The sequence below is a fragment of the Kogia breviceps genome, chromosome 13, assembly GCF_026419965.1.
Source record: "Kogia breviceps isolate mKogBre1 chromosome 13, mKogBre1 haplotype 1, whole genome shotgun sequence".
NCBI classification, from domain to species: Eukaryota; Metazoa; Chordata; class Mammalia; order Artiodactyla; family Physeteridae; genus Kogia; species Kogia breviceps.
Window position 1 is genome coordinate 39,507,564 of NC_081322.1, and position 19,131 is coordinate 39,526,694.

Consider the following 19,131-nt stretch of genomic DNA (forward strand, 5'->3'; position numbering starts at 1 on the left):
GGGACAGAGAGCATCACTGTATTCAGGGAGAAGGTCAAAATATGGTCAAAGGTTAGCAGCAATCAGTGTGGTATAATTTGGTTGGAAAGAAACCAGGTTTAGGAAGTCTGAAAGGGGAAATAAGAGAAAGGAAACTCAAGAGGAGAACAGCCTGTCTTCCTTAAGTTCCAGATTCCCGGGTGATCACCTAGACAAAGTTTGACTCCTTTTGGCTTTTCCCTACCCTGTTGAGGGTGGGAGTTTCGCAGAGGAAGGGGGAGGGGGCTCTTAGTTGGGAAGCTAAATAATAATAGTATCGGGGAATAGTTCTTTCTTCTGTCTGAAAGAAGAATTCATTCTTTACAATGCCAATGTAGGGAGAAGATGAAAACTATTTTAGTTTTGTGGCCTTGTGAATAGAGCTGGTGGAGAGGAGAGTGGCCTAAGCGGTTCTGTGGGCTGATTTGTCCATCTTCTTTCCTTGTGGAGGTAGCGAGGTGGATTATAAGAGTTGGATATCGCCCTTAGGCAGAACTGCTCTGTATTAATGCAGTGTTCAATTAACAAGATATTATTGATCATCTTCTATATATAAGGCATTTTACTAGACAGTGCTTTTGGGGTTCACAAATAGGAAAAGACACAGTCCCTTCCCTGAAGGAGTTTACAATTCAGTAGGAAGAATAGGCATATGCAGTATTGTTAACCGTCAGGAATGTGGGCCCTCCGGTCTTCCTGAAAGTTAGAATTTTGTCTCAACTAGACTTTATACCGTATCACTCTGGTGGTAGCTAAGGATCATAGGCATAAAAGCTTAATATTTATGGTGATACATCTGGCATCATATCACATTGGACCCCCGTTTCACCTCTTGGACCTCTTTGCATTTCAGATCTTCATCTGTAAAATGTGATAATAAAAGGGTAATAGTCTCAAAGGATATTGTAAGGATCGAAAGTGATGACATATCGAAAGTGCCTGGTACATATAACATTCAGTGTATATTCACTGCTATTATCATCATGCTTCTTTTTTTCATGATTATTATCATTACACAGTGAGCTGTGGCCCTAGAGAGCACCAGCAAAGTTCTGGAGTACAAAGGAGGAAGCGATTATTTCCACATGCCATAATTAGAGACTTAACAAAGCAGGATACCTTTGATCTAGGCCTTCCATGGGTTGGATTTTCCATAGTCAGAGCTGGGGTATAAGGGAAGGGGTCATTCCAAGCAGAGGAAAATAGCATGGGCAAAGGCAAGGAGGTGGGAAAGAAACAGCCCAGGTGACTCACACCTCAGTTGACAAACTAAGTTGGCTGGAGTATAGGGTACCTGAAGGATACAGGGTGAGCTGGCAGGCTGGCCCATTTGCAGAGGTCTAAACAACTGACACCATCCTTTCAAGTCTAGACTTCAGTAGTTCTGCTTCATGGAAATTCCTAGTACTTCTGTGGATTAAAAAAAAAATTATTATGGAAAATTCCTAACACATACAAAAGTAGAGAGTCATATAATGAACCTCCATGTACTAACAGTTATCGACTATTAATCTTGCTTCACCTACCCCTTTACCCATCCCACCCTTTTATTCTGATGAAGTATTGTGAAGCCTATATGCTTTTTTGTTTGTTTGGTTTGGTTTTGGTTTTTGTGTAAAGACTAGCACACCACTTCTCTGGTTATGAAGAATTCATTAAGACTGAGTAAACTGGGAATTAGAGCTTTGTGACTATGTATACATAAAACCAATGTATCTTGGTTATGCAATATGCTCTTCCCTCCCTGCTCAGCACAGCCTTGTAAGGCTTGGACCATCAGATGGAGTTTTAAAAACCCTTAAGGTGAAAGACTTGCCACAATGCTAGTAATGACTTGAGTCTTCTTTGTTCTTCTATATTTTAATTTTTCTTTCTTTTTTTATTGATGTGTAGTTGATTTACAATGTTTTGTTAGTTTCTACTGTACAGCAAAGTGATTCAGTTATACATATGTGTACATTTTAAAAATATTCTTTGCCGTTATGGTTTATCATAGGATATTGAACATAGTTCCCTGTGCTATACAGTAGGACCTTGCTGGTTATGCATCCTATATAGAATAGTTTGCATAGGCCCCTAGTTTTAAATGTATTTATTTAAAAATAAGATCAGATATCTTTGCAGCCCAGCCCATCTCACCAGTACATGTTGGCCTCATCATAGCAATGAGGGGAATTCTGGATTGCTGTCAGATATTAGCTATTGCTAGGCCTTTCTGGCTAGATCATGGAATCTTAATGAGAACCCCCAAAAGGTGATAAAAACAGCCACATTTCACTTGAAACTTGATAGGCTTTTCAAAATAGGTATAATTGACCAAAGACCTCCCACCACTAGCCTTGCAGAAAGCCAGATACATGCCCCAGCTCAACTTGAATTGACACACTGTTTCTTTGTTGTTACAACTGAGCAGCCCAGGCACTGAGAATTAAAATTCATGGTGACACACTTGAACTCCCATCACATCAAATAAAATATCACATGATGTATGTGTATGTAGTATGCTGTGTACCGGTTTCCTGAAATGGTAATTGTAAAAGCCCCAGAGGTGTAAAATGACCAGAAATCCCCAGGGATTGGTTGCTGTCTAGAGAGAGTTGGCCTTATCCAACCATTTTTTTTCTACCCACGCTCCGGATCCCTTTACTCTGGAGCTATTCCTGTGTTCCCACCGTTCTCTGAATTATGTTTTTAAAGAAAAATTGACCAGGGCTTCCCTGGTGGCGCAGTGGTTGAGGGTCCGCCTGCCGATGAAGGGAACACAGGTTCGTGCCCCGGTCCGGGAAGATCCCACATGCTGCGGAGCGGCTGGGCCCGTGAGCCATGGCTGTTGAGCCTGCGCGTCCAGAGCCTGTGCTCCGCAACGGGAGAGGCCACAGCGGTGAGAGGCCCATGTACCACCAAAAAAAAAAAAAAAAAAAAATCGACCATTTTAGAAAGAAGAGGACCAATCTTAGACTGAACAAGGGTCAGTTCCAGTAGAGGTGGCACCATTATGCTCTCCATCTAGACCATCTGGACTTTAACACAGGCAGAGGAGTGGATTCCACCTGAGTTGTCCTATTTCACCTGCACATTCCTCTGTTTCCATCTGTGCTGTTGTTTCCCGTGGTTCTCCAGCTGGCTCTGCTGCTTCTCTCTTTCTCTTTTTAGCCCCTTGGCTCCCATTGCTGCCATGGTCTTGTGATTTAGAGCCTTTTTCTTCTCCTGTACAAAGACCCTCTCCCACCAAGACCATCTCCCCTCACCTACCACCCATGGAAACCCTATTTTTTTTTTTTTTTTTTTTTTTTTTTTTGCGGTATGTGGGCCTCTCACTGTTGTGGCCTCTCCCGTTGCGGAGCACAGGCTCCAGACGTGCAGGCTCAGCGGCCATGGCTCACCGGCCCAGCCGCTCCGCGGCATGTGGGATCTTCCCAGCCCGGGGCACAAACCTGTGTCCCCTGCATCTGCAGGCGGATTCTCAACCACTGCGCCACCAGGGAAGCTCGGAAACCCTATTTTAACTGTCCCTTTTCAGTTTCTTTCTTTGGGGGAGAAGCTGTCTGCGGGAGGGCTGGAGTTCCCCTGCCTCTGCGCTGATGTAGGCACTCTGCTTGGGATTAGATTTGATTGGAGACCCTTGGTCTCTTGCACGCTCCCTTTTCCAAGGCATGGAGATCTTCTCCTTTCCCATTGCAGGGCCATTGTGCAAAAAGGTCAGAGGCATATGGTTTGGTGTTCATGCTGGCTTACTTGAGCAGTCCATCACAGTGGTTCTTGGAGCCAGAGAGAGGTATCGAGGACCATGTGTTCTCCAGGGGAGGCACTGTGGTATGGTGGGTAAGAGTGGGTGTCCCAGTCCCAGCTCTGCAGACATGCCAGCTGTGCAAGCTGGGCAACTTTCTTACCTGCCCTGAGCCTCAGTGCCTTTATCAATACCATGAAGATAAATATAGTAGCTGCCTCGTAGGGTTGTTTTCAGGAGTAAATGAGATCATGTATATGAAGCACTTAGTGTGCCTGACACACACTAAGAAAAAGTTCAATAAGCAGTAGTCTTATTACTAATAAAATGGATCTAGGAGGTGGCATTAGTTTAAACAAAATCTTCAGGCAAATGCTGGAAGTACCTGCCTTTATTCTCTAACAAGAGTCTCTTTCCAGTGGGGTCAGATAGAAGCCCATAGGTAATATTTTAATTTAGGACAAAACTTCAGAGAAACCCTTGAATATCCACTCACTTGCCTATTTATGCCGAGGGCACTAGAGATGCCTGTTGGCTGCATAGCAAATGTTGCTGATTTGTGAGGTACTAAAATGTTGGAGTACTTTTTCAAAGAAGAATTTAAAACTTCCAGAAAATAGTATGATGTTGGGGTGAAGAGCTTGGGCTCTTGAACCAGACTATTTGGTTCAGATTCAGCAGGCTCCACCACTCTACCCACTGGCTGTGTGACCTTGGGCAAGTCACTGAATATCTCTGTGTCCATGTCCTTGTCTGTAAAATAAGGACAACAATCCTGTGTATCCTGTAGGGTTGGTGTGAGGTCTGAATGAATGAATACCCCTATGACGCTAGAACAGTATTCAGCAAATGGTTGGCATTCAATTGAGGTTGTTGTAATTATGATTATGGTTATTTCTTCCAAGGTTGCATACTTACTAGCACATCATAGAATACCGTTGACCAAATTTTCTAGCAACAGATTATCTGAAAGTCTTGAGTATTTATATTTGCATGCAAAAGCCACAATAATTCCTTGTGAACAATGAGAGGGACAAAGGTGCATTATGCGGACAATTCTTGTAGCTAAGCTTTTTAAAAATATATATAACTGTCCAGGAAGATTCTGCGTGATCCAAGACCCCTTCATCTTGCTCTCCCCTTTAATACTAAAATTTGTTAATCTTAGAAATATACAACTAAGAAAATAAATGCAAAGCAAAGGAAAAATATAATTTACACATGTAAATGTCTGCAGTGGCAAATGGATGTGCCTCTGATAAGTCTGTTAAGGGAAGGAGACAAGAAACCATCCTTTGTGGGGCGCCTCCAATGTGCCGTTGTGCTTGGTCTTTACAGACCCTTTTTTAGACCCTGTATGCTCTATACCGTTGCTAGTAGATATTGTTATTATTGTTTTACAGATGGGGAAATTACAATTCGGGGATGTTACGTTCCTTGCCCTGGGAGAGAGGAGGGGATCTAGTGAGCAGGCGCAGAGCCTAGATTTGACCCACATCTCTCTGACCTGTGCTCAGGCCAAGACACATTGCCACCTTCTCAAGGTAGGGACCAGGTCTGATACATTCTTCCATCCCAGGGCGAGAGAAGGGGTTCAATCTATGTTTGTGACATGAAGGAATTAAGCAATTAATCCAGAATCGCTCTTTGTAGCTTCTTTATGGTAACGATTTTTTGGTAGAATTCTGAAGCCAGAAAGAACATCTGTGGGAATGTTAGGAAGGGGAGTTTATTCAGAAAGCATGTCAGTGTTTGAGAATTTCCAATGAATACTAAATTGTAGGGAAAGGAACCAAAGTATATATATTTTTAAGTTTGGTACTCTATAGAAAATATAATTTTCAATGTGTTATAAGCGTTTGAGTGGGTTTTTAAAAATCTGACAGCAATAGAGGATATATGATAAATGTTAAATCTTCTTTTGAAGATTTTGTTTCTTTTTACAATCAGTAAGGCCGTTTCAGAAAAGGCTTGGCCTCTTTTGATTTGGTGGGGTTGTATTCCTTGGGGTGAACTGATCTATTGCCTTCAAGACTTCTGGCCATCAGGTAGCATACTGGAGTTAGGGGTCAGTGACATTTTCCCTCACTGTTTTAATTGCTAGAACTGAACAATTATCTAAAGTACCAAAGAGGATTCACCTTTGATGGCTTGATAGAAACTCTACATCATAGATCAAGCAAAGCCAGAAAACCAGATAGGATATCAATTATCAATATAAAAGTGCCTAAGAAACCAGCCAGAACTAGTATTAATCATATTTAGTCATATGCTTGGTTTATGGCTAGACGAACAAGCTAATGAAAGTCTCTTGGGAGAAAAAGGGAAAGGGAATAAAAAATATTTGGACTTGAGAAGAATGACATATATAAGTAATAAAGGAGACAAGAAATCGGAGATGGGGATGTGGGGGTGATGGGGGACCGGTGAGAGGAAATTTCAAGAGAAGAAGAAAGACGGCCATGATTAAATGGCAAATAAGCAGGTTCAGGCAGATAAGGTCTTTAATGTGTTTTCTCATTGAATTTGGCTTAAGCGTCTTTTGTAATAATGTTTTTTGTACACTTTCTACTCTTCTGGTTTGAGGTCTTGGACTCTCCGTGAGGGCTGTGTTCCCAGCTTCTCCTCCTTGGCCATGTATAACCAGAAGTTGAGATAACCCTCTTTTGAGTCCAGATGAGGCTCCCCTAGCTGAGAGCTCTGTGAGGCAAGACTTTGGTCTTTCCTCACTGCACCCCTGAGAACCATGCTTGCCCACACCATATTTTATGACTCCAGGCTCTCACTGCCAACGGCCCAGGTTCAGTCCCTTGTCGGGGAACTAAGATCCTGTGTGCTGTGCAGAAAGGCCAAAAAAAAAGGGGGGATTGCATGTTACAGTAGATGACTTGTCATTTTTTTCATTGGCAATGTTTTTTCCTAGTGATATAAAATAATAGCATGTTAACAATCAGTGGTGATATAGATTCAATGATCTGTGGAGGTAGGTGCTCAAAAATTATTTGTTGGTTGAACGCATGCAATAACATATCCCCCTGGTTCTAGTTCACGTAAAAATGAAATGCTTAAGGTTGGGTCTGGACTGTGCATTGGTCATGGACGAGGTGGAGTGGAGGGTTGGTCTGTGGTTGTCTTGGCTGAGAATTTTACTGCTGTATCCTTTCCCTTCAGTGGAGCTGATAGATGGCTTTGTTCATAATTCCAAGTGAAATGCTGAACCAGTTAAGACATACTCCCGATAAGCCAGGTTTAAAATAAAAAGTAGTACTTTTGCCTTAATTATCCAGAAAAGTGCTTAATGTTCTACTTTGGATTGCATATCCATCAATATTTCTCTTGAAAATCCATGAAGATACATTGGTGGAGAAGCAATGGTTCCTCTCTCTCTCTTTCTCAATAGAACAAGTTGTAGATTCCATTAGGGTAAAGTACGGGTTTTTAAAATAAATCAGGATCTTTTTGCTCATCATCATCACCAACACCATCATCTCTTAGAGAGTTTCCCAATCTACAGAAGAGACAAGTACCCATAGATAAGTACATTTCCTACACTTCAAATTTGATAATCCACCTTCAGAATATCAACTAAGTTACACCCTATATTTAACTTTGTGAAATACTCTGCTGTTTTATAGTGTTCTGATCTCAATATAGTTTGGTTTCCTTTGAATGTAAAATTTGAATATGATTCTGATATTGCAGCAGGATCTGTTATACTCTTCTTTGTGTGAACACAGAAGGGGAAAACCGCATAAACATTTTTAAATGTCAAAGCCTGGGATGGGAAGGGAGGCGATATTTAATATTGAGCATATGCTAGAATAAGGCCTTCAAATGAAAAGTATCCTGATTATTAAGATATATGAAATACTTTGGGGTCTCCCTTATATAGCCATTTCAAGCAGTGGTGTTTTTAACTTCTAAATTGTCTGATAAATGTGTTAGGACAAAAATGGTGTAAACACTAGTTTTGGCTTAGCGAAATATTTATGTATTTGCCAGAGAGCTTGAATTTTGACAATTTGTGACATCATTGTGTATATAAAATACAGTATATGAAGGCAAATTATATATCCCATGCAGAAATGTGGATACATACATAAAGGAAAATGAAAATAAACTAGAGCATTACAGAAGTGCTTATGAGTCTATGGCATTTAACACATCTCAATCATTTATGCAGTATTTGATATAAACATCAAAAACATAATTTGATGTTTATATATGAACACATAAAAATAAATAACATGGAAAAATAAAGTTGTAGTGAAATTTTCATTTTCATTTTTCCTTAGCACTTTTATTTTTAAACAATGTTATGACTGTCATCAAATCAGCCAAGTTGAGAATTGAGCTGCATCAGTAGAGACAGCCGGTCTTGATAATTCAAACCCAAAAGACCTTTTCTCAAGGGATATATTCTCTGGCGTGTTTGGTCTGGATAGTTTCTTACACCTCTAATTTATTCTTCTGTGTACCTTGCATGAAGATGATATCTATAACTCAATGCAATATCTGTAAAGATTTAAAAACCTTTTCTAAAAACCTGAGTATTTAGTGTCATGGACACAGCTCAGAAGGTGGAATTAATATGAGAGTAGGTGGTGATGGGGTATGCATGTGACCCAGATTTTGAAGATATTTGTCTTTCAGTCGAGATGCATTTATTGAGTACCTACCGTCTCCCCAGTGCTGCGCTTAAAAGATGTGTGTTGCAGTGCAAACACAGCATAAAATGTGGATCCTTCTCATAAGGAGCTTACATGCAAACTGTGCTGATATGTATATTTAATATACATATGTATGTATGTATACATATGTATATTTAATATATATTTAATATACACATATATTTAATATATACATGTATATTAAATATATGTGTATATTAAAGTGCCAGATGTGGTGGTATGCTGATTAGAGAATAGAAATATGTACTAAAGTATTATGTGTACAAAAAGGAAGTAAAGGGTCAATTAATGGGGAAGAGATGGTGGGCTGGAGTCGTCAGGAATAGATCCTCAGAGGAGGTGGAGCCTGGGCTGGTCCTTGTAGGAAGGGGAATGGAAGTATATCTCAGAGAAAGAGAAGACTATTCATGGAATGATGGGAGGGAGGTGAGCAGGGAGCACATGGGGGTCATCGAGACACTGCCTGGCGTCATTTTGTGAGTAGTGAGAATAGAGTTAACTCGGTACGTTGTGGTCAAATAATAAAAACAGTGAAAGCCAGACAGCTAATTTTACATTTGGTGTTTTAGGCTATGGGATCTGTACTAGGTAACTGCACCAGGAAGTGCTATTATGAAAGCAGTGCTTTCACGCCTTGGAGGACACGCACAGCGAGACTTCTAGAAGGTGGTTAGAACAGTCCAGGCACACTGTGATGGGGACAAGTGCTTCTCACAGCTGGAAAGGCAAGAAAGAGACTGCAAATGACTGTCCAAAAATATTGGCCATCAAGTTCTTATGACCATGTTAATATAAGTAACTGGCAAAGATTTCATCTCAAGCCAATTTTCTTATAAATTTAGATTTTGGATAAGAGTCGTAATCGAGTAAATAGGTAGTTGTGTACAATGGGAAAAACTGAGATCAAAGTAGAGGCAAGAAACTGAACTGTGATCCAGAATGATTCAGGGATCATTGTGATTTAAATACAAACTAGGGGGACAAGGGTCTTAAATTTGGATTAAAGAGGGATAGAATCTCCCTTAACAAGAATGCAATAACCCCTTTGCCCAGAGAACAGCACAGAGGCAGTGCAGCCTATGTACCCTGGAGTCACACTAACCTGGCTGTGTGGTGACTAGCTTTGTGGCCTTGGGAAGGTCGGTTTCTGCATGTGTAAAACAGGAACGATAGCTGTATACAGCATTTAGAGTTGCCATAAAAGCTAAATGAGATAATTCATATAAAGTGCTTGGTGTATAATAAGCACTCAATAAAAGGTAACTAATAAAGGGAATAAAGCCCCTTTTTAAAATTCAACTTTTAAGAGAAAGAAAGAAATGCCAGTAAATAAAACTCACATGAATATTTAGATTCCTTGTTTTTTAAAAATGAAGACAAAAATCTTATAACACATAGCTTTTGATTGCGTGGATTTAGCTTACTCTTTACACCTTGTACGTGTACAGGACTCTAGAAGGAGAACTGGTGTTTATCCAGTAATGACCCTAAAGATTTTCAAGATCTTCATCAAAGAAAAAACATCTTATTGAATTTACTGTCTTTACTAAGACAGAGTATTAGACTAATATAAAGTGGTTTTGGGGGAAAAAGTCTTACACAAAAAGGGTTTGCTAGTTAAACCTCCAAAGCAAATTTCTTATAATCCCACATTCCCTGACTTTCCTAATTACTTGACTATTTAAAATTTTACTTTTCTTTTGGAGGTAAACACCATCACCTACTTCTTTGGCCATCTTCTTTGTTCATATGCTGATAAGTTTCAGGATGCATCACTTAGGCACTTAATTATTGATTTGATAAATCAGTTTTCTTTTGGCCTGATTCAGCTGTCTAAAATGCATGTGGAACTTGTTACGGTAATAAAAATGAAAAAAAAAAGAAAAGAAGCAAAAGTCCAAAATAATGTGAACAAAATGTCATTAAGTGAACATGATAAAGCTGGAAAGCATCTCTCTTGGTTAGAACTCCTCTTTGAAATTGTTGGGCTGCCTCTATCCTACACAGATTATCAAGGTCATGTTCAAGATTAAAATGAGCTGTGGGACAATAAATTGCCCTTTATAGCAGAAAAACATGCAAACAGAAAATGAGACCTAATGTCTTTCCACATGCCCTGATTTTTTTTCTTTCTGAGCCTAATACACCTATTTAGTCTAATTTAGTTTTAGCTTTAGTTATGGTTTCTAAAATTACAATGTGTGCGAGGACTGGAATTTTTTTCTTCCAACAGCAATTAGAGTGTACGTAATATGCTTTTCTCTCCTCCTTTGGGGAATGGTAAGAATCACATATCTCCCTTCTGTCTCCGTGTTTAGTCAGCCGGCTGTGGGGACTCCTCTCACAGGGCCCAGGGTGGGAACAGTGCCTCTCCAGAACCAGCAGCCCCATAGCCTTGCATCTAGACTGGCTCTCATGTCATCAAAGTGTTAGCCCCAGCAAACAATGAAAGTACAATAATGTCTTTTTAGATTGTGAAACTAACCATACAGAGTTATTTGTAGATTTGAAAGTACGACTTAAAAAATGTAGTTGAAGCCACTGTTTTTTGTTTTTTTTTTTTTAAATGACCACAATACATGGGTTTACATTTTAAGTTTTCTATCCCAAGAAAGCAATGACGGGACTGTTAAGGATGCTGATGGTTAGAGCAAGAAACCTGGGAATAGACAAAGGTTCTGCAATCAGTTCTTCTTCACTCTCAGCTGCCATCATCACCATCTCTCTGGCTTATCCTGGCCATACCATTAACATCTCTTAACTGTTTCCATAAATTAGAGAACTTTATGCAGCTGCCACACACAATCACGTTTTCCTCAAAGCCCACGTCATCAATTTCTTCCATCATTCAGTCAGCGAGCTTTTACTGAGTGCTTACGATGTGCAGGGTGCAGGGTCATCTTGGATGGGTACGAAATGGACTACATCTTCACAGAATTGCCCCCTGGTTTTTATAAGTTCTTTGTACATTTACTTTATATTATAGTTAGATGATAGATAGATAGATATAGACATACATAAGTATTTATAAAATCATTTCACTAAAGGCTTTGAATAAGCGCTCAAGAAATACCCACTGCATGAATGAATGAACAAACCATACTGGTGTGGCTCCCTGTTGGCACTTTTCCACAGCCAGCTCAGACTCCAAGGTCTCTCCTGCGTCTAGGGAGTTGTCAGGAATGTCTGGAATGCGGCAGCGCTGGCTGAATGGAGTTCCTCTCTGATAGATTTCTGAGTTGTCTGGTTTCTTGGGCAGAATGATTAGTGGCAGAAGGTGTAGGAGCCGCTTCTGGGCTCTGAGAACTATCTGGGGTTCCCTCTCTGAACTGTGGCGTACCTCATAGTCTCCCCGCCACCCCAGTCACCCAGGTTTAGTTCCCACATGAGAGTGGAGCCTGGAAAGAATTTTCTCCAAATTGCATTCGATGCCGCATTTCCATGTTTGTGTTTGAATTTAGCTACTAGAGAAAGTATCAGATGTAGTATTCAAGGCATTAGATTAAAAAATATGTGTTTTTCATTCTTTTCGAACTATTTAGATTAAGATTTTAAATGAAAGAATTGCTTTGGAAACATAACTACATCCCTAGGTTTAAGTGAGACACTTGGGTCTGTCTGGTCTAGGTTGGCAAAAGCAAAGCTTCCAGAAATCCCCCTAGCCCTCTTCCAGCTCCTTCTCTCTCTCAGGTGATTTTCATACAAAATGTCAGTGGCTCCAAGATGTAGTTTTCTCAAAACCCTCATTCTGTTGAACTGGCCCCATAGAATGATCATGACTTCTTTTTGAAATAGACCTATGCAAAGTCTTGAATTCTATTACAGAATTTAATACCAATAATTACTTAAAATTTAATGAATTTCACTACTGACTTAATTGCTTTTGAGTAGTTCCACTAAACTTATTAAAGACAAGCAAGGACGTATTCATGTAATGAGCAGCAGAGGTCTTGCCCTCACATCTGCCTACGTTCTCTTTTCAATTAATCAATTATAGTCCGATGGTGTGTAATTACACATTAAGAAAGTTATTAGATATCGCAGCATGTCTGTCCCTGGGGGACTCATGAATACACTAATATAACACACCTGTAATGACCTGTGCTTAGAGCTACAACTTACACTCATTTCTCTCTCTTCCTCTCTCTTTGCTAAATTAAGATGAGAGCTATTACCATTAACTTTTTGAGTCACATCCAGTCAATGTGATATGGAGAGAGAAAGTGAAGAAGACTGAAAGAAAAGTAAAAATGGAGGAAAAAGACTTTATCTCCAAGTATGAGTAATCTGCCTTTTGAAATTAAGCTTCCTGAGAGCTGGTCCTGAGAGCCATTGCAGCAGTGGTCGGTGGTCGTCCTTCAGAACTGTGTCTACTGAATCGTACCGAATTCTTGAGAAAATCAGGCCAGCATTATTTGAACTCAAATAGTGTTTTGCTTCCCAGCTTCCTTCAATCTCCTGATGAGAGAAATAGGAAAACCTTTTGAAATCACATTCAGGCAAATTTGCTTGGCTTGTTTCAAATCAAACCAAAGTCTGGAACTGATCCCCAAGCAGGAGCGCTAAGCCTCTGCATAGCAACTAAGCCGCGTTAAAAAAAAATAATAATAACAAAGAAAGAAAGAAAAAAGAACCCACTAAAAATGCAGCACAAACAAAGAGCAAATTTTACTACGTTCATGGCCTAAAGGCTCTGGTTATGTGAAGGGGTCTATTCCAGTATGTCCTTCTGATTTATGCTAAATCAGTAAAACCCAACAAGAACCTCTTAATCCAAATTATATAGTCAGAGACATTCTAAATGCCTAAACCAACCAAGTGATTTTAAGCAAATGCCCTGTTAAAATAAGCTTTTGATGTCTGCACTACTCCAACTCAAGAAGCAATCTGTTGACATTTTCGGCAAATGCTATCTTCGTCTGAGACAGAGGCAGCCGTGGCTTCTTCAGAGTATTTTTCAGAGTAAAGCGATTCTTCTCTCCTTCTCTCCCTCCTCCCCAACAAAAACCCCTGCTTCTATTATCCCCTCATTGAAATACTGACACGGTCATGTCTATTGTGATGAATGGCTGTCCGTCAGGATAGAAAGAAGGATGCATTGGTACTCAGCTAGCAGATGCTCATGAACATGCAAATGAATGTGGTGAGCCTCCTTGGTAGGGAAGGATTTGCTTTGTTGATGTTTTAAACTCTACAACCAATTTTGGGCATTTTGTGTGCTGTTTTCCCTGCTTACAGCCACTGGCCGCGCATATCCCACTGTCACTTGGGCAAAACCTGCCTCTCTGTGTGCCTCCTGGGGATGCCCAAGACCCTGCTGGCCCAGAACAGAGGATGTGTGTCAGCGGCACAGAGGCACCCCATGTACTTTCAGGGTGTGTCCTTTCCTGGCAGTCCCGGCCTGTCGGGACAAATGTCTCTACCGAAGGGGCTGTCTTCCTGTGTGGGCTCCATTTGTGGCAGGCATCTCATGGGCCTCCGTGGGGTTGGATTGTAAATAGTGGCCACCACATAAAACATGCCATCTGTACCCCTGTGGGTAGTAGGATGGAACACAAAAAAGATTTATTCCAGGAATATGAACTGATGTTTACAGACATGCCAGGGCTGGCTTTGAAAACACAGTGGAAATCTGTCTCAAAAGCAGTTTAAGTACCATGTAATAGGAGTCTCAAAAAAGTGCTATAGGAGCATGAAGGAAACCTCTATGCCCAGGGAGATGCACCAAGCTGGTGTGTCTGCACCAGTCCCCTTCCCCCCGGAGATGGGAGGTCCCATGAGGGAAGGCAGGGCCAGAAGGCAGAGGGTGCCTGTGGCTCTCATGCTTTGGGGGCCTAGAGTCCCCACAACCCACAACCCCTGTAATAATTTCTTAAAAACTGGAGGGTGAGGGAGGGGATAAGTTCAGATTGAACAAATTGGATTGCTCTTGGGAAAGTTTCCTTATTTGCTGGGCTGGGATTCAGGGCTGTGTTGGGGGGTGTCCTTTGTTGAGGGCATCATACCCACAGGCAGACACAGGCACTTTGGCTATCGGGATGATGACTGCACACCCTGGGATTTGCACAGCCTTCCCAATTTCACGTTTATCATCTGTTTTCACAAACCAGTGGTCCTCAGATGAGTTCAGGTGCCCAGCATTTGGAAGTAGTGTCACTCTTGGGAACACTATGAATTATTGACCTACTTAATCCCCACTGCGTGAACTAGGAGTGATTTTTGCCATCTGTAATACACATATGAGATACAAAGTCATAAACAGTTCAATAAATACATTATCAAGCTACCTAAGCAGGAGTGACAGTTTCTTGTTTCCCATTCCTATTCCTTTGCTTGCTTGCCCATTGGTTTTGTCATCTTTGAATGCTTTGCTAACAGATACTGCAGCCTCCATCTGTGAGATAAGTCCTTTGCTACTGAATCTGGGTAATTCCTGTTTATGCATGCTGTAGTTACTGCCTTGTGATATGAGTTTATTTCCCTGCTCAGCCTGTACTGGAGACCTGGCCACTCCGTTTATGAAGAGACTGGGGTCTCACCTGAAGGGAGTGGCATCTCATATATCTAAACTCAATCCTGCATCTCTACCCCGACCCCGGTTGCCACCTATTTCCCCTTCCCACCTCCTTCCCTTCGGAAACTAAGAAGGGTGAGAGCAGGGGATAGGTAGGCTTTCTTGGCCCTTACTACAGTGTGGATGTCGGTGAGGGCGCCCCCTAGTGATTTGTGGTATAATAACACCCTCCAAGTTGGCCCTGAAGTTGGATCCTGTGTCTTGACCCAGGCCTGCAAATTGTGCCAGCACTTTAGGACCTGTGAGTTTGATATATTAGATTCTCTGTGCCAGACTGTGGTGTGGTGTGTGTGTGTGTGTGTGTGTGTGTCCCTGTGGGCGTGCATGTGCATACAGCAACTTTTTACTGAGGGCTTTTATATCACAGGACTGTGAGAAGCTCAAATAAGACATTCCAGTTCATAAAAACTTTTCAGGCCCCAGGAACTTCTTCCTGGCTGCATTTCCTCACAGGTTACGGTCACCTGTCAGTCTGCTCAGAGACATCTTCCCCTCCTCCCATTTCCTCGCCTCACCTTTCTGTCTGTTCATACCCCGTGCTCACATTTCCCTCAACTTTTTACGCTGAACAGACCAGCCATTGCCCAGCAGCCTTTGTGCCTCCTGTATTCTCTGAGTATATTTCCCTTTTGTTCTCACATATTGTGTACTATAATATCTTTTTTGAAGTCCCACAGGGAATAAAGCAAGTCAAAGGAGGGCTGATGCTTGTGCCTGCTCTTTAAAGACCAGGCAGCTGCCATTTACAGACCCATGGGGGGGTGGGGGCCAGCAGGGCTGACGTGGGTCAGCCCCAGAGGTGGTGAAGCTCAGGCGTCTCTGCCTCTTGCTCGGTTAGCTGCCCTTCTCTTACTAGAGGTTCTCCTGCCATAGCTAAATCTTGAAGTCTTCTAGTTAAAGCTGAGGAAAATATATAGGAGAAAAACATACATTTGCAAAATCAGTGCATTAACATTTCTCCTCAGTGGCCTGGGAGGAGACAAAGTGATTTGATTGAAGTAGCAGCTCCAGCTGGTCCAGCTTAGAGGCAAACAGTGTGTCCCCGGGAGCTGAGTTTCAGAACCACCACCGCCAGAGTCTCCGAGACTGTCCCAGGAAGTGAGAAGCTTCAGCATCCTGGTGTGGCTTCCACGCTGCCTCTGGCTCCCGAAAGCAAACCCCAATCTTCCCTCAGACCATAGGCCCTGTCTTGGGGTTCAGAAGATATGGTTCTGTTGACTGTGGGCTGACCCTCCCACCCCAGGTTGTCTGTAGCCCCTCACTATCAAAATGTGGTCCACCCACTGGCAGCCTGGACTCCACCTGGGGCCCTGGCAGGATTGCAGACTCTCAGGCCCTACCCAGCCATACTGAATCAGAACCTGCATTTTAACAAGATCCTGGGGTTGTCATGTGTACCCTGAAGTTTGAGAAGCTCTGGGCTAGGGTATTTTTATCCTGTAACTTTGGGTCTGCTTCAGCGGGCTCCTTGTCATCATAGGACACCTGCCCACAACGCACTCAAAAATTCACACCCCGTACTCCTTCCCCCGCTGGAGTCTCTTTCACAGCCACTGAAAATCTTATCCCGTACAACAGATAAAATTCGTACCCTCAGCTGAGAGAGTATCTTGCTGGGAGTCTCTAGAAGGAGCAGGTTGGGGGCTGGTAAAGGTAGATGGGATGGGGGACACAGCCTCCAGAGGCCGCAGCTCCACGGGAAGTTCAGCCCACTGCTTTAGCGCCTCTGCATATCTGCAGTCTGAGTTTTAGGGCTCCAATTTGGGAAGAAAAGGTGAGGCAGTTGATGGGAAACTGAATTCCAAACAGCTCCTGGTGCCTGGCATTTGGGCTTCATTGTTTAATCCCCGAAGGGAAAAGACAGGGTTCCCGCCTGGCATCTTACCCTAGGAGAGGTGGCTCAGCCTGGTGGGATGGGAGGTGGGGTCCACAGGCTGGGCAGGATGGAGGACAGAGGGGCAAGGTCTGAACCAAGATTCATCCCCTTGTTTTCTGCCTGGAGGACCAGGAGAGGCTGGACTTGGCTGGCTCCCCTCTGCTCAGGCAGGTGAACATGTGCCGTGGCAAGGGTAGCCTGGGCAGTCCCGGTCCCTGCCACGTGACAGTGGTGCCCAGCTTGGGGCTTAGCACCGCCCCCATTCCTCCCTTCCCTCCCCACCCTGTGCATTGAACAGGTGAGGGAGCTTAGCACATGGCAGACTGGGAGGCCTTGGGTTTCTCATAGTCTGTTGTCCACTCCAAGAAAGGGAATTGGGAAGAAGGTGTGTGTGACAAGGGATTAGGGCCAGTGAGCATTTGACCTTAAGTCCAGTCCTGGGGATGTGCTCTGGGTGATGTTATTAATATGGCTACTGTACCTTTTCCAGGGCACCTGGTTTCAAATGTTCTGCCTGCTGTCACTATAAATCAGCAAGATGACTTGGGGCTTCAGCTATACATCCCAGTCTGCCTTACACACCGTGGCAGAACAAATATAGGTCAGATCATGTGTCCTGATTTTATTTTTTTTTCAGGCAATTGGTGACAATTTATTGCACAACAGTAAGTGGACAGTTAACTTAAAGGATCATGTCTATGGCCACCTGGAATTTCTGGGACAGGCCTGATGTAAAAGATTCTGGCCTGTTATCATTAAACTCCCAAGGAACACTGGTGCACCTCCAGCTGGGCCTTCATGTTCTGCTGCTGATGTCAAATACGGGCATTGTTGCAGAAAAAATTAAGTTAATGAATATAGGGACTTCCCTGGTGGTCCAGTGGTTAGGACTCCATGCTTCCAACTGTGGTGGGTGTGGGTTCGATCCCTGATCGGGGAACTAAGATCCCACGTCCCTCGTGGTGCAACCAAAAAATTTTTTTTAAATGAGTATAATTTTTTCCACTTAAGAGTTTTTCTTCTAATTTTTCTTAAGCATTTGGTACCTGGTACCTAATATAGTGAGCATATGCCAGCACTTGACAAACTGAAGAAGCAGTAGAAAAGCCTTAGTACTGAAGGACTCAGGAAGAGCTGCTTATGTGCAGTTCAGCAGCCTTTTGTATGCATGTGGGCAGTATGTGACTTAAGGTTGGGTTTTCTTGATGATGTACATGCAGTACAGTCGGTATAATCACATTTTCTGGGTATAAAATTGTTTTCAGTTCAAATGATAGAATTAACTGTATCAGCATTTTATGCTGTCTTCTGACCAGATGTGAGAGACTGTGTCAGTCAGGGTCCTAATGGCTGCTGGAGCTTTGGACCTCTTTACAGGGCCAGCTGGAGAGAGGTGGATTGGTGTGTAACCATGAATATGCTGTGATTTGAAGGGCTTCTCAAGGGGAAGGGATGGCTACCCACTCACCTGAAATTCTACCATCAGAGGTTATTTGCTTTGGGTTTTGATGCTATCTAAGGTGAAAGCCTTGGTTAAACATTTGGGTTTTATCTGTCTGGGATCAAGGCCCTGAAAGAAGGATAGATAACCAAGGGAGAGACATACCTATGAAGGCGAAAGTGGGATAAACATCTTACATCTCACACATCACTAGTTCTGTTCAGAACCGGGCTTGACTCTTCCTCAACTGCCCAGGGGAACAAAGTGCTGTCAGTGACTTGGTTGGAATTGTGCTGTTGCTTCCCTCCACCTCAGTTGTTTCTAAATGGTGATCCCTGGACTGGGGCATGATGAATGGGAAAAATGAGGATGCTGTTTTTTTGTTTTTTGTTTTTGCGGTATGCGGGCCTCTCACTGTTGTGGCCTCTCCCGTTGCGGAGCACAGGCTCTGGACGCGCAGGCCCAGCGGCCATGGCTCACGGGCCCAGCCGCTCCGCGGCACGTTGGGATCCTCCTGGACCGGGGCACGAACCCGTGTCCCCTGCATCGGCAGGTGGACTGTCAACCACTGTGCCACCGGGGAAGCCCGAGGATGCTGTTTAAATACTTTATATGGAGGTGTAAGGTCCCAGTCTTTTGGGGGGAAGGCTGATCTTTTCTTTCTGAGATTATGTCTTTTAGTTGTGTGGCATTGAAATGTCTTTTTTCTTTTCTTTTTTTAAAATTGAGATTGCAGTGATACTAAATAGTGTTTTTTAAAAAAGTCTTTAGGCAAAAATGAATCAAGGGACTTACATAGGGTGG

General features: G+C 42.6%; 1 protein-coding gene across 4 annotated transcripts in view; it reads left to right on the forward strand.

Annotated features, from left to right (window-relative positions):
• Positions 1 to 19,131, forward strand: part of SOBP (sine oculis binding protein homolog) — a 161,512-nt gene that overhangs the window by 95,972 nt on the left and 46,409 nt on the right. For 2 of the 4 annotated variants that reach the window (XM_059083321.2, XM_067011563.1), the window contains one exon: positions 5,149 to 5,289. The exons of the other annotated variants lie outside the window; for them this stretch is intronic. In XM_059083321.2, coding sequence (XP_058939304.1) covers positions 5,149 to 5,289 — 141 coding nt within the window. The remainder of the gene's footprint in view (positions 1 to 5,148; positions 5,290 to 19,131) is intronic. 4 annotated transcript variants of the gene reach the window in all.